General features: G+C 38.6%; 1 protein-coding gene across 1 annotated transcript; it reads left to right on the top strand.

Annotated features, from left to right (window-relative positions):
• Positions 1-7484: 7484 nt before the first annotated feature.
• On the top strand, positions 7485-16367 carry LOC311493829 (uncharacterized protein; the record flags this gene model as incomplete). The annotated part of the gene is made up of 4 exons (XM_084552612.1): positions 7485-7768; positions 8308-8637; positions 8886-8946; positions 16256-16367. The coding sequence occupies exons 1-4, from the start codon at positions 7732-7734 to the stop codon at positions 16365-16367; spliced, it is 540 nt and encodes a 179-aa protein (XP_084408738.1). The 5' UTR covers positions 7485-7731.
• Between the last annotated feature and the right edge of the window lie 270 nt (positions 16368-16637).

Here is a 16637-nt window from a genome sequence, read left to right as displayed (position 1 = left end):
CAGCTTCCTGTGTGCTCGGCAGTGATTGGAGAACTGATTGGGTGTCCACTTTATAAGAGCCTTTGTGCAGAAGGCTTTTTTTCCCTTGTGACCCAACAAGATGCTGAAGATGTGTTTTTAAAATGTTAATTGTTCTGAAGCAATCCAGCCAAGTAGGAGTGAGAAGAGGTTTTTGTTGTTGTTTTTTCCTCATGTTTTCAGTGGTTTTTGATCAGGTCTCCCACATTTTGTTTTTGTTAAATTGGTTAGAACTTCTGCTAGCCTGTTCTTTTCTTGGCCATGCTAACCCCGAAGTTTAATCTGATGGCAAATAAAGATCACACTGGACTGCAAGTTCATATAAGCACTGGTTCTTCTTGGGAGCAGGGGAGAGTGTGGAGTCCTCCTTTAGGTTACAAATTGGTTTCCACTTGGCTGTCATGACACCTGCGCCTGTGTGAGTTCTCTCTGGGTGCTCCAGCATCCTCCCACATCCCAAAGACATGTATGTTAACAAACTCATTGACAGAAACAGAGAAGCAACTTAAAACCAAAATCAAATAATATAATTTTAATATCAAACCGCTCAGAGAGTTGGTGGATCTTTCTTTGGTTAACTCAGACTTAACGGAAGTCAAAGGTTCTTCTTTTTCAATCTATGTGAGACAGCAAACATCACGTCTCTCATGTCACACAAGGCACTTGTGGCATTTTAGAAAATTCCAGCGCATCGTAAGGTATGGGGCTCTGTGTTCAGCTCCTCTTGAAGAGGCACCAAAAACAGAATTATCTTGCCATTGTTGGACACAGTCCGGAGTTGCTGACCACTGTAGCCCTCTGCGTCCAATGGAATCACAGAAAGCTTTCTTTGACCACTCCCTCCTGAAACAGACAAAACTTCACTGAAAAAAATGAATGATTTCAAAAAGGTAATTTTTTAAGAATAAAAAGCGAACAACACTTAATCCTACCTGGAGCTTTGTAAAACATGCATCTTTTATTTAGTGTTTTGAGTTTGGGGAACTCCTCCTCCATTTGTCTAACAGTCTGCACAGTACAAAACAAAGAAGTCTGACATTTTATAGTGGAACATATACATATACATATACATATATATACATAAACTGTCCCCTTGTGGTAACGCTTTATAATACCATGTGCTTATTAACTCGGAACAGTGCATAATAAGCCGTTAACAATGCATAACTAACAGCTTGTTAACAGTTATTCCCCGTCACTAACTGTTAACAAGCAGCTTGTAAGCAGCTTATAAGCATATTTTTTAAGAGTTTACAAGCAGCTTGTTAACTGTTAAAACGCAGCTTGTAAGCGCTTATAAGTTGCTTTTAAGTTACTTACAAGTTGCTTTTTAACACTTAACAAGCTGCTTATTAACTCTTTAAAATATGCTTGTAAGTGACTTAAAAGCAGCTTATTAGCGCTTACAAGCTGCGTTTTAACAGGCAGGGACAGGAATCAAATATCAACCGCTGCATAGGGTTCATCACGCTTTCCGTTAGTTAACTATATTACATGGAATACACAGTATTCACAGTTATTTCATCTGAATATAGCTCACTTGGTAACTGCTGAAACTCAAATGTGGGAGACCCGGGTTCGAATCTTGGTTGGGACAGTACTTTTGAAAGTGACATTCAGAGACGAGCCATGTGAAATATAGGGATAAATGTTTGAGGTAGTGAAAGTATAGGAAGTAGTTCCCGCTTTAGATCCGGGCTCTGCAAATCTGCTTGTTAACCATTAAAAAGCAGCTTGTAAGCACTTATAAGCTGCTTTTAAGTTACTTACAAGTTGCTTTTTAACGCTTAACAAGCTGCTTGTTAACTGGCAACAATATGCTTTTGAGTATTTAAAAATCTGCTTATAAGCGCTTACAAGTTGCTTTTTAGCACTTAACAAGCTGCTTGTTAACTCTTTATAATATGCTTGTAAGTAACTTAAAATCAACTTATTAGCGCTTACAAGCTGCTTTTTAACAGTTAACAAGCTGCTTGTAAACTCTTAAAAAATATGCTAATAAGCTGCTTACAAGCTGCTTGTTAACAGTTAGTGACGGGAACAACTGTTAACAAGCTGTTAGTTATGCATTGTTAACGGCTTATTATGCACTGTTCCGAGTTAATAAGCACATGGTATTATAAAGCGTTACTGCATAGGTTTAGACATAGGAAGACTTTTGAAAACGAAAAGGATGAGCGTTGTGAAGTTGAACGATTGGATTTGTGAATTTGCAGTGCAATCACACATGTTCAGATTGGTCGGTACGCATTTGTTACCCCCAAAATTCACTCACAAATCGTTGTGCGCATTTGTGAATGTCATATTTCACGTGTGGATCATGGATCACGCATTTGTGACCATTCTGAGATTACTTTCACTCGATAACATTCCAGCTTGGAGCTTACTTACTCCTGCATTGAATCTATGCTGTCAACGACTTGCAGCTCCCCCGGAAACATGTCAACACATCGCAGTGTTGGTACAAAAATTTATTTCCTCATCCATATCTCTCAGTGTACATAACATGCCCCAGTGATTGCTACAGTCCATTCATAAGTCAATACACAACATAACAATACAAATTGTGTTGTAGTTGAGCAGTGTTGTGCTCATGTTACTAGTTTTAATTTATAGTTATTCATGCATATAGCTAAGTCTGCACTGAAGAAGACAGCAGTGAGGTATGGAGGGGAGGAAAGTAGAGAGTGTCTTGTGTTCAGAGGAGTGACCACATCATTAAGAGAAGAGAGAAGTTCCTGGTTTGACAGTAAAGAAGGACGAAGAGTCAGCCGTAAACCATCAGAGCCTCAATATGAAAGTCTGTCACACTCTGATCAGCTTCATCTTCCTCAGTGAGTACATTCACTTCTTTAGGCTTTCTTTAATATTCTGCTCTGTTTTCTTTAGTTAGACGTTATCTGTTGGTTTTGTAACATTTTGTGTTTTGTTGTTTTATTGAAACCAAAGCGTTTGACACGGGAATGTGCATATTACATTTTTGATTTTTTTTTTTTTTTTTTTTTTTTTTAAATATTTTTTTGGGCTTTTGTTGCCTTTATTATAGATACAGCTGAAGGTAGACAGGAAAGGGGGGCAGAGAGATGGGGGATGACATGCAGTAAAGGGCCACAGGTCGGACTCGAACCTGGGCCGCTGCAGTAAGGACTCAGCCTCGGCACATGGGTCGCCAGCTCTACCCACTGAGCTATCCCGGCAACCCACATTTTTGATTTTTGATTTTCGGGACTATGTATCTGAATATATCAAATATTCTCCTGTACTTGTAGTTGTAAAGTTGTAGTTTGTTGTATTCACACTGTTGGAGAAGTGCACACAGTTATATAAACAGGAAACAAACACATTAGGAGAAACTGGAAAAACCTGCAAATTGAAAACAAAGCAAAAATATAAAACATTATCATTTTCCAAACTGCAGTGGGAGTCAGTGCATTTTGCTTTCATTAACTCAAACTTTGCTAAGCCACTTCATAAACTTCATGCTCACTAGGCTTAGAATGTTCCTGGAAATGAGAGGGGTTATTATTTCAACAAGCCAAAGAGGAACAGCACTGCAGCATCACTGACAAACTGAAAGCCAGTCCAAAAATCTCACTTCACCAAAGATACAATGAAGAGATGAGGGACTGGTGATGACTGGCTCCCAAATTCCGCATTAACTTCAAGATCCTTCTCCACACCTTCAAGGCCATCCATAACCTCGCTCCTCCTTATCCCACACGGAAAGAACCTATATAAACATATAGGTTTTAATATAGGTTTTGAATATATGTGACATACATAAAATTGGCCGTTTTCATATATGTGCATATGCACAGATAAACTGCATATAGGTTTCATATATGCGCATATATCCTCATATAGGTTCTTTCCGTGTGGGTATATGAGGATATATGAAACCTATATGCAGTTTATCTGTGCATATATGCAGCATATATATATATATATATATATATATATATATAGCATATATGTGTATATATGAAAATGGCCAATTTTATGTATGTCACATACATTCAAAACCTATATTAAAACCTACATGTTTATATAGGTTCTTTCCGTGTGGGATCCCTCGGATCTCCTCCATATTGTCACCCCCTCCCGCTCCCTCAGATCCTCCTCCTCTATCCACCTCCCTGTGCCCTCGGCCTGCCTCAGTACCATGGGGAGCAGAGCAACTGAAGGCTCTGCTCCCCAACTCTGGAACTCACTCCCACCGGACATCCGTAACATTGACTCTTTCCCTCTTTTCAAATCCAGACTCAAAACACACATGTTCCAGAAAGCTTATTCGCCGTGATTGCTCTGTTCCATTTTATTCTGTCTTGTTTTTTTGTTTTTTTTTCTGTGTCTTATTGTTTTTGTACAATGTCCTTGTGTGAATAACACACTCTGCAGCTGTAGAATCAAGTTTAATTGTTTTACAGTGAATTTATTGATTGTTCTTCTTTTTAACAGTGCTGGAGGATGGAAACACTTGTTACTCTGGTATAGTCCCCATCTACACACAAGAAGAAGGAAAAAGCATCACAGTTAAATGTTCAGTTCTTGCCTTTGACAGAAGGAAGTTGTTCTGTAAGGAAACATGTGCAGATGGAAACATTCTTGTTGAAACAACGGGTGACACGGCTCAGAAAGGCAGATACAGCATTGAATATAAAGATCAATCTCTATACGTGAGCATCACACAGCTGAAGAAGTCTGACTCCGGACGCTACAGGTGTCTTTTGACACCATCCCCAATTTCAGCTCCATACATCGATTTTGAGATCATTGTCACAGAAGGTGAGTTTCTACTGGAAGTCTTGAAAATGTTACTTCAGTTTCCAGTAACCTCACATGTCTAGTCTAAAATATGCCGATCAGTTCTGCTATAAAAAGCTCAGTAAGCTCAAACTGTTCCTCACACTGCGATAGACACCGTTTCAGCTGAATGTTAATGATTCAAACTGTTCATCTCCTGCTTCATGCCGTTTTGTTGCAACTCTAGTTGTGACTGAATAATTTCCCTGAGCCTGTAACATGAGGAGGAAACTGTCACCAGGATTTATTTGCCTCCTTTTCTGATTGTTTCATTGTTCACAGCTTCAGCCACCACACCACCAAAATCGACTCCTGGACATTTCTCCCGTCCAATTATTAAATAAATAAATAAAATGCAGTACCAGTGAACAAAGAGGGGAGGAGATGACAAGAAATCATTGCTACCTAGATATTTTGTAATGATATAGGCATAACCATATAGTAATATTTTTAAATTAAAATATATATTACATTATATTTTTCTCAATTATAATAACATAAATAATGTTTTCAATAATAAGAATTATAAAAAGTTTAGTAAAAAAAATAACAGTAGCAAAAACAACAACAAACGGCTAAGTCATTTAGATGAGGGGTGCTGGCAGGGTTTTTGGGAACAACCGGGGCATTAGAGACACCTGAGCACTGATGTGCCTGCATGTGTTTATATGTATGTCCTTGATTTCCTTGATAAGAGTCCAATATTTTTGAGTTGTGACCAGTACGCTCAGAGATGACATCATCCAGGTCAGAAGAGGTCAATCTAGACCCCGGATGATGATAACAGGTAACTCCGGAGTCAATGGGGAATAGTACTAGTGTATCATAACAAAAAAAGTGGTGAAATGAACAAGTTTTGCAGCAGATAATGCGTTATTTAGAGGCTGCGTCTCGGTGCCCCAGTCTCTCCCGCTATATGGATATACGTTGATCTAATTATCTCCCGAACGAGTGCAAATGACACAAAAGTTATATGTGTGAGTAAACTATCGTATTTTATGCTAGAAATAAGGTCCAAGTTGTAAAAAACAGTAGTTCCCCTTTAAGACTCTTAAAAACTAGCAATAACATTTTAAAATGAATCCTAAAATGGTCTGGAAGTCAGTGAAGGGATGCCAGTGCCGGTGGAAGGACGTTTATTCAAAAGTCTTAATTTAAAGAAGCATGTCTTGACTACTGAACTAATCAGCTTATCAAATCTAAAGGCGGAGTCAACAATCACACAGAGGTTTCTTCTGACAGAGTGACAGCATGAAGCTAGGGGGCCTATGGCACTGTCAAAACCATCTTGCTGTTAGTCTGTACTGGCAGATACATTTGTAAATCATCTGTAAAACAATGAAACAAGATGTTATACTTTCTAAAAATGGGTCCCTCCATATGAGCTGGGTTCTTTTTTCTCTTGTCTCTCAACCAGGTTCCCTCTTGGTTGTGGTTGTGTGTACAACCGTGGTGGTGGTGGTTTTACTGTTACCTGTTGTTCTGCTGCTCATCTACAAAAGGAAGACGGAGGACTCTGTTTGTGAGTGACCTTCCAACCTTATGTGCACTTTTACAAATAATATAGACACAGAAAAAAAAAAACGTTGTCTTTTCCACTGGTTTGAAGAGGAGAAGAAACTCAGACCTGATTAAGGTGACTTTACTTCATTAATTTAACTTCATTTAAATGCCCACTGCTTCCCCTGAAAAAAAAACATACACTTTATATGTTGTAATTATATTTGCAGAGAATCACTTTATATAAATTCACCACTTTGTTTTAAGCAGCAGTCAACAAGAATATCATATTTACAGTTCACGTCTGACATAAAATAGATACAATAACACTGGAACCTTAAAGCTGCAATAATCAGTATTTTATATTAACAGTGATGAATCCACAAAGCTCTGTGCAGCCTTTAGTGTCTTTCAGCTCATTGTTTTGGTTTCATTGTTGACAGCATAGGTGTACACGTTCAGTGTCCGTGTTCTCATCAACCCTGTTTCTAGAGAAAATCTCCCTGTAAACTCTAAACTCTACACTGTCTGGACAGAAAAGCAGACAGACACAGTTAGCAACTATCTGGTGAAGGAAGGAAAACATTTCTTAGTTAATGAGCCAGATACCTCTTACTGGTGTGTTTGTCCTTAAAAGATTTTCACATAGGAAGTGAGCATCAGTGTATATTTACAGAAGCATCTGAAACCATGACAACATAGTCCACTTCTATTGCTAATCTTTTCACTTCTTCTTTCACATGTTGCTGCCGCTACGACTATGGTATTCAGGGGTTCTGTCATTTATAGTCAAATACATAAATTTCTTGTTTTTTTCCAGGTTGTTTTCCTGAAGGACTGTCCTCCTGTCTCCACCTACCAGAGGTTCGATCCAGCTAGCAGGGACCAGGACCAAACCTTCTCTACACTCACAGAGATACAACACAAGTGATCCTGTCTGCATTCAGAGCTGAATTTTATACTGTGCAGTGTGCCAATACTTTTTCTTGTTAAAAAACATATTCAGCTAAAATTATTGAAATTACTCCCTTGGTGAGTCGTTGCAAAATGACTCACCAAGGGATAGTCTGACACTTTATACAGTTTATGCAAAACACTTTCAAGAATTGTCTCAATGGAGACTGGTTTGAAACATTTAATCAACAATACCATGTAAGGCTTTTTTTGGCAGCTGACTGTCCCATTCTGTGCTGACAGCTTAGAATTTCCTGTTATTGGGACTCATATCAAGCTCTCTGCCAGCAGTTCAGTTAAGGACATACATTGGGAAACACATGGAATGTAGAGGGGAGGAGAGTAGAGTGTGTCTTGTGTTCAGAGGAGTGACCACATCTTTAAGAGAAGAGAGAAGTTCCTGGTTTGACAGTGAAGAAGGACGTAGAGTCGGTGGTAAACAATCAGAGCCTCAATATGAAAGTGGTCATGTTAATCTGCTTCATCTTCCTCAGTGAGTACATTCACTTATTTAATCTTTTGTTTTAACACTAAAGTTTGAAGTTAGAACTTATTCATTGATTCTCTGTATTTTAAATAATATTCATATTTCAGTTTTCCTCTAATATTAAAAGATATCTTCGAATATGAAATATTCTCCTTGTTCTATAAATTTCAAAGATGCCATCTGTTGTATTTAGACAATTGGACAAGTCGACACAGTTATATTTGTGCTTCTGTAACAGGAAACAAACTCACTGATACAAAATTAAAAAAAACAGAATCTGTGCATTCTGCTTTTCTTAACTCACAGTTTGCTGATCCGCTTTGTAAACTTCAGATTCACTAGACTTTTCAATAGGAACTTACAGATACAATGAGGAGATGAGAGACTGAAGTCATTTCAAAATAACTATGTGCTCTGGTTATCAGATTCAATTTGATTAAATTCTCTTCTATGTTAGTTTAAATGAATAACACACTCTGCAGCTGTAGGATCAACAGTTTTAATAGGTTTACATTGAATCTATTGATTGTTCTTCTTTTTAACAGTGCTGGAGGATGGAAACACTTGTTACATTGACGGTAAAATCCCCACCAACACAGAAGAGGAAGGAAAAAACATCACAGTTGAATGTTCAGTTTTTCGTTATGGAGGTAACAAGTTGTTCTGTAAGGACAAATGTGAAGAGGGAAATATTCTCATTGAAACAACAGACAACCCAGCTCAGAGAGGCAGATACAGCATTGAACACAGAAACCATATGCATTATGTGAGCATCACACAGCTGAAGAAGTCTGACTCCGGACGCTACAGGTGTCTTTTGAGACCATCCTCAATTTCAGCTCCATACGATGATTTTGAGATCATTGTCACAGAAGGTGAGTTTCTACTGGAAGTCATGAATGTTCCTTCATGTCTGTTTCACTGAAGCTAATTCAAGCTGTTCCTCACACTGTGACTGACACAGTTTCCTCTGCAGTGGTATTATTGCAGCTGTTTCACTGTTTGCAGACGACTGAATAATTTCACTTTTTCAAACAGAATGTTACAGGATGAAATCACTGTATCACCATGACTCATTTGTTCTCATTGTTTCATTGTTAACAACTTATTGGATCTTTTGCAGCACCAACAATTTTCCCATCATCCCCCATTCCACCAACACCACAGAGCTCCTCTGTCAACAGGTACATACTAAATACGGTATTCAGTGCTTTGCCTCATCCATGAATATTTTCTTATTTTTATCTTATATTTGTACAAATATAAGATATTAGTACAAACTATCTATCTATCTATCTATCTATCTATCACTTTGAGACTCAGTGCGTGTCCAACACAGTTCACATAGTCCACTTCAATATCAAACACTCACTTTCTGTTGACTTAAAGCTGCACTAATCAGATGTTTGTATTAACAGTGATAGACCTACAGAGAACAATCAGGCCATGCCATTCCCAGAGAGAATGGAGGAACAAGATAACCAAAGCTTAAAGGAAGAAGACACAGACAAGGAAAAAGAACCACAGCCCATCTGACCACAGCAATCGCAGCCTGGTCTTTCATCCCCAAGAAGACATCCAAAACTGCAACAGGTGGAGCATTGTAGAGAGAACAGTATGAGGAGATGGAAGGTTTTTTTTTTTTTTCAAATATGTTTATTGAGCTTTTTAAATTTCATAGCCACAACAACAAACCGCTCAGTACAACATTGGTCTTGACAGTCCGTACACATATACATCTCACATGCACCCAACCAGTACAACGCCCTCCCCTGTATAAAAAGAAAAAACTAGATAGATAAAATACACCCCAGATCACAATTCTGGAAGTTTCAAATGAAAAGCCATTAAGCAGCCTCAGTACCTTGCCTGGATCATCTGTAGGGGGAATAAAAATCTTGGCAAAATATTCATTTTAATGATAGAAGAAGAGATGAAAGTTGAATAGAAAAATTATTTTATGAGCTAAAAGTAAGTTTTGTTTGTAACTACAAAAATGTATGATTTATTTCATCTGCTGAAATGATTATCGATTGTGTTACTGGAAATCAAGGAGAAAACAACTATTCAACTACAGAAAACTTAATTATACTTGTGTGAAATCAATATATTTCAAGTTGTATGTATCATGTATAATCATGTATATAAATGTACATGTGGGATCATGGCTGCTCTGACCTGAACATCGGGGACATAACCTAAGACCTTACCAGGATTGGGGAGTCGTTTGGTTGAATCGGTTATAAGCCTGATCACACCATCTGTGCCTCCACATATTTAACATTTGATTGACAATGATCCAAAGTAGGTTGTCCATGTCAACTGCCTGAGGACCAGTGATGTGCATGAACGTGTTCAACAATGGCATTTATTTAACACGGTCATATTTTTGTGAACTGTGAACTGAATGCATCATTTTTCCAACTGTGAGTGTAGACGTGAGTTTCGCTCAATCTGGAGGGAAATAACGGTCACTCCCATTCAGGAAAAACAAAAGCTTTATGATAGCTGTCAGTCAACATACAGTCAATGGTTATTCAAAAAAGCAGCACAGATCCTGGCAAAAATATGACAGGATGGGGCTGGATGGGCAGGTCAGTCAGAGATTCTACTGAATAAGAATAGCTCGAAGCTGCTCATTAAAAAGAAAAAAAAAACTTTGAACTAGTTCTTGTTTAGTCTGAACTTGCACAACACTGCTGAGGACACCCTCCAGCTCTGACTAAGGGCATCTCAACAAAACAAAGGTCAATAATAATAATAATAATATATATTAAAAACAAATGCACGAGTCAAGAAGAGCAGCTCTGAAACTTGGGAGGCCCTTATTTGATTTCTGAATAATTGTTGTATTACTGCACTTATAACACTGTTTATGGATGTTCATGTGCATGTATTAAATAAAGCACATTATCTTCTTATCTCAAAGTTAAGTTCCCTTGGTCTTGATTTAGTGTGTCTACAGCAGGTCCAGAGATGAAGGCTGTTAAAAAATCTAAATCCGGCAATATAATTGTTACAAATTGCAAAGGAGCTGTTGTTAAGTAATCTTCAGTCGTGTAGGTAAGGGTGGGTGAAAAGTTAAGCAAAGGCTTTTTGGGACTGCTAAAAGATGGACTAATCTCCTTTGCTTCCATTTTATTTGCTTTGTTCTAATTTCTCTAGTGAAGGGGCTGAACAGAACTCCTGCACTGGACTCCCAGGGTAGCAAGACTCCATCATTTTGAGATCTGAGAAGTTCCTGGTTTGCCAGTGAAGAAAGAAGAGAAACAGAGTTACCCTCAACAATGAAGTCCTGTCACACTCGGATCGGTTTCTTCTTCATTCCTCATTCTGGTTAATAAACTAGAGAGATGATCTTGATATTTTAAGAACTGTCCCAAAAGTTGCAAAAGTAAAGATCCAAGGGAACAAAATGGTGCTACAATCTTGAGAGTCTTGACTCAAAGCAGGGAGTGATTTTTTATCCCAGGTTGACCTCTGACCTTTGTATGTGCATATACTGTATACGTACATAATGCAAACAGAGACTACATATAGGTGTTTCATGGGACATGCAATGTCTCATCAACGAAAGAGGACTGTGATGTTGTTGTTGTAGATTGTTCTCTGTGGGAACAATCTCAGGGCTCATATTCAGTCAAGGCTCCAGTAACGAAGGTGCATGAAAAAATTCTGTGATACTGTTTCTCACCACAAGGATCCTTTAGAATGTACTTGGACAGGAATATGCAAAAACTTTCAATAGTTTACCGACACGCCAATTACATTTAAAATGTGTTTTTAGCAGAAACGACTGAAGAAGCTCTCTGCTCCTGTTACCAGTTTTCATTCAGAGTTATTCATGTAGAAAATTAATTCTCCACAAAGAAATAACATCAGTGAGGTATAGAGGGGAGGAGAGTAGAGTGTGTCTTGTGTTCAGAAGAGTGACCACATCATTAAGAGAAGAGAGGAGTTCCTGGTTTGATAGTGAAGAAGGACGAAGAGTTGTTGGTAAACCATCAGAGCCTCAATATGAAAGTCTGTCACACTCTGATCTGCTTCATCTTCCTCAGTGAGTACATTCACTTCTTTAGACTTTCTCATTGTTATGGTAGTGTTTGTAGTCATTATTTAGACTTCATTGGTAAGCTTAACACGTTGTGTATCTTTTTTCCGGTTTTATTTTTTTTTGGGGGGGGGGGGTCTTTTGGGAAATTGAAGAGCTTAATCTTAAGCTTAATTTTGCTTTTCTGATGAAAAGGTTTGTTTTTGAATCTGTACATTTTCAAAATCTTTAAGTAATCATCTTCAGCATATTTTTTCAATTATCTTCACTTGTTTTAAAGTTTGTTTGAGAAGTAAATGGTTATATTTGTGGTTCTGTGTTCTGTCTTTGTAACACAGGAAACTAACTCGAACAAAGACAGAAGTTGAAACCAGAACCAATAATATCAAATATGATCATTTTCCAAAGTGCACAGAGAGACAGTGCTTGTTGTTATTGTTAACTCACAGTTTGCTGACCCACTTTGTTCTTCCATTTCATTCGCACTATACTGATATATTTTTCCGTTTCACTGTACATAGAAGTTTCCTGAGGAAAAGCACGGCACCTTAAAAAACTGATGACATGCTGACAAGCTGAAAGTTGCCAATGCAAATCCAAAACCTCACCTCAAATAATATGTACAGGCACAATATGTTTGGATGATCCAGCTGTACCGTACAGGGGAATTTTTTTCTGGAAGTTAAAATGTTGAAAACCCAAACAAAAAGCAACTTCTATTTCAAGTTCTGTTGTAACTGAAAATTACACAAATGGATGTGTCATTGAATGGTTTTGACACTTCCAAAGAAAAGTCTTTCAAAATGACTGTGTGGTCTGGTCATTTGATTAACTCTGTTGGTAAAATTCAGTTTTATATATTATCAGTTTATTTGTCAGAGTGTGTCTGTTCTCTGAAGGGTTAAGTGTGTTAAGTTGAATCAGAATTTTGTTTGCACATTTGAGGATTACTATATTTTGACTGATCAACATTCAGTGTTGGTGTTGTGCAAGTTCACACTAAACAAGTTGAAACTAGTTCAAAGTTCAGTTCACACAGATAAAAGGGAACTAGTTCAAGTTCATAGTTCACGTTTTATAATTTTGAACTAAGTTCATAGACAACACCATGAACAGTTTGCGCTCATTTTTTTTTACATTTTTTTATTTTATTTTTCTGAAATGAGCAGCTTTGAGCTATTCTTGTTCAATAGAATCTCCGACTGACCTGCCCATCCATCCCCAGCCCGTCATATTTTTGATCTGTACTGCTTTTCTGAATAACCACTGACTCTATATACAAGAAATAACTCAAATGTTTGTGCGGATCAGTTGCTTCTGCCAGAGGCGGCATCTCTTTCAGCTGCACCAGCCATGCTGTATGCCGCAAATCGCACGTCGGCTGTAGTGATGTGTCACGCGCAAAAGAGCCGGCACTTAGAGATGATGCTTCGTAGTGAATCAGAAGAGCCGAGTCCTAACGAGTGAGAGCCGGCTCCCCATATTTTTTTCCTTTTGGGATGGAAAACTTTGTTTTGATGGGCCAATCACATGTAAGGACTTAGGATCATGCCATTATGTGTATAAATTATTTTTTTCCCCTTTTTCTTGACATCTTTGTGACCTTTCAGATTTGCCCAGTGCGTTTGTGCTAGCTGCCTTCTCCTCATTTCAAGAGGCATTACATTCATTTCTACCTGCAAGGCGGATACTGGTGTCGTTCTTGTGGCACCACAACAAAGTCTTAAAGCGTCCCATACTATGCCCACTTATCCCACTTATAGTCTCTATAGGGCCCATGTCCATATTACCCAGCTCCAGGCCAGACTCACTTATATTCCCTATAGGACCAATGTAGTCAGCCCACATGGGCTTCCCATGTGGCGCCCATGTAACTAAAACCAAATGGTTTCCCAGTCCCATACCATGCCCACTTAGCCCACTTATAATCCCTATGGTGCCAGTGTCCATGTTACCCTGCTCCAGCCCAGACTCACTTAGCCCACATATATACTTTACAGGGTCCATTTAGCCAGCCTACATGGGCCCATGTTTCTGAAAAAATATGGGTCCCTTAAGAATTGCCCTGTTTATGCCCCTGCCCACTTAACCCACTTACATCCCTTATGGGGCTCATACAGCCGGCCCACATGGGGTTCACATGTGGGGCCCATGTAAATGAAACCACATGCAAAATTTGCCCAGTTCAAGCCCATGCCCACTCAGTACCCGCATAGCCCATATTAAACCCTTGTGGGGCCCACATAGACATGCTGGCTGGGATTAAACAAAAGTAAGAATGCTTTTGTGAATAACTGCACAAAATGACTGACAATTATTAGGCTTCTCATAAAAACAGTGAATGCAAAAGGGCTTATCAACACACAAACTATATGTATAATGCTGTGTTATATAAACGATACTAAATAAAGAGCCATTCAGAAGCTGACAGAGCCGTCTCTTCTTTGAGAGCCGTGGCAAAAGAGACGGCTCTCAGAAAAGAGCCGAACTGCCCACTACTAGTCGGCTGACAGCTGTCATAAAACCTTTTTTTCTTTTGTTTTTTTCCTGAACGGAGGTGACTGTCATTATTCCCGTCCAGATTGAGCAAAACTCACGTCTACACTCACAGTTGGAAAAATTATGTGTTCAGTTCACAGTTCACAAATATATGATCATTGAACACGTTCATGCACAACACTGTCAACATTAATCACAGTCAACGCATTTTTGGAACCACTTCCATCAGGAAAGCGGTACAGGAACATTAAAACACGCTCCAACAGACTCAGAGACAGCTTCTTCCCCAGAGCTGTGAAAGAAATCGGAAGTCCCGCAAATATTTTGTTATGTTCTCATATGACAATAAAGGCTCTTGATTCTTGATTCTTGAATCACTGAAACTGAACTAACTACTTTTTTTTTTGTTGACACCGCCATATTGGCAGGAAAACTCTGAGCAAAAATGGCGCCACCGCTGCTTTCAGGCCGTCAGAGTTTAGTGCGCACTTTAAACAGATAGAAATTGACCAGTACAAGGCAAAAAAGATAATATATCACGGACCTTATCATGCCCCAGGTCGCGTGCTTTTTTCGAGCAACCAGTTGTCGTGCATCCTCCATCTTAATGTGGAGCAGTGTGAACCTTGAGTTGGGACTGATTTTCTGTGACATGGCCTTGGTACTAGTTAAAAAAAAAACCTGTGGGACGGTCTGTACAGGGTCTGTCACTGTTTTTTTTTTGTTTGTTTGTTTTTGATGTTTGGGTTTCCTGGTTTTCTTTCTTTTGATTTTAACTTAAGGTGGGCTTGGTGCAATATTTAGCGGGTATTGTGCAACATTTAGTTTGTGTGCTCATAGTATAGCTTTTTCCACAACAACATTGTGTGTGTGTGGGTGTGTGTGTGTGTGTGTTTAACGTGTGTAGTGGCAATTTATCCTCCTTGTGTGTATTGGTCCTAAATGTGTTAGTTGATTCTATATGCCCTCTCTTTGAGTTCTCCTATTTTAATGAGTACACGTGCCTTGCCTAACGAATTGCACTTTTGCAAAATTGCTACTGTGTAGCAGGTCCACATATTTTTAGTTTGGATTCTACTTTGTAACAACCTTTTATAGTTTATAAGTTGTCAGCCTCCTGTCTTGGTTATTCTGGACACTTTAACAGTAATAAGCTATTTCAATCACTACACTACTAGAATTTGAGGTTTTCTAAATCTCTGAATCTTTGTTGACTGGATCAAATCTCTGTTGGACTGTGGTTGAACTCTGCAGCAATCAATGTGACTCTAGATGTGAATGTGAAGCAGGAGTTTGAGCCTCTAACAGGAAGATAGTAACTGTTCATCTTTTCAACAGCACTGCAGGATGGAAACACTGGTCTTGTTAATGGAAGAATCTACAGAAGAAAAGAAGGGGAAGACATCACAGTTGGATGTTCATTTAAAATTTCTGGAAGCAGGAAGTTGTTCTGTAGGAATAAATGTCAAGAAGGAAACGTTCTCATTGAAACAACTGAGGACACAGCTCAGAGAGACAGATACAGCATTGAATATATAAAAAGAGATGTCCTATCAGATGACACTATGTATGTGAGCATCACACAGCTGAAAAAGTCTGACTCAGGACAGTACAGATGTTATTTGGACAGACCTTTGTTTCCAGATTCATCTAAGGATTTTGAGATCATTGTCACAGAAGGTGAGTTTCTACTGAAAGTCATGAAAATGTTCCTTCATGTCTGTTTCACTGAAGCTACTTCTGTTTGACAGAAACAGTTTCATCTGATGTTAATGAAACAAACAGTTCACCTCCTGCTCCATGCTGTGTTGTTATAAATCCAATAGTTTGACTGTTTGCAGATGATTGAATCATTTCATTTTCTCAAGCTCTCTGTAACATCAGGAGGAAATCACTCACCAGGATTTATTTGTCTCCATTTCTGATTGTTTCATTGTTCACAGCTTCACAACCAACATCGACTCTTGGACAGTTTTCAACAACAACGTATCTGTCATTATCCCTCATTACAACAACACAGACTTTAATGTCCACACCTTCATCCTCCTCCTCTGAAGCCACCAACCTTCCTGAAACATCACGTGCAGGTTTATTGAACTGTTCTTCTATCACTAAATGTAAAGTTCATCAGCTCAGAGTCATCAACAGTTATGTTACACTCTTCTTCTTCCTCGTTCTTCTCTTGTCTCTCAACCAGGTTCCCTCTTGGTTGTGGTTGTATGTGTTCCTGTGGTGGTGATAGTTTTACTGTTACCTGTTGTTCTGCTGCTCATCTACAAAAGGACAGAGGACTCTGTTTGTGAGTGACCTTCCAAACATATCTGC

This window comes from Chelon labrosus, assembly GCF_963514085.1.
Source record: "Chelon labrosus genome assembly, chromosome: 10".
NCBI lineage: Eukaryota > Metazoa > Chordata > Actinopteri > Mugiliformes > Mugilidae > Chelon > Chelon labrosus.
The sequence above is the reverse complement of the archived record's forward strand: the minus strand, read 5'-3'. Positions and strand labels throughout refer to the sequence as shown.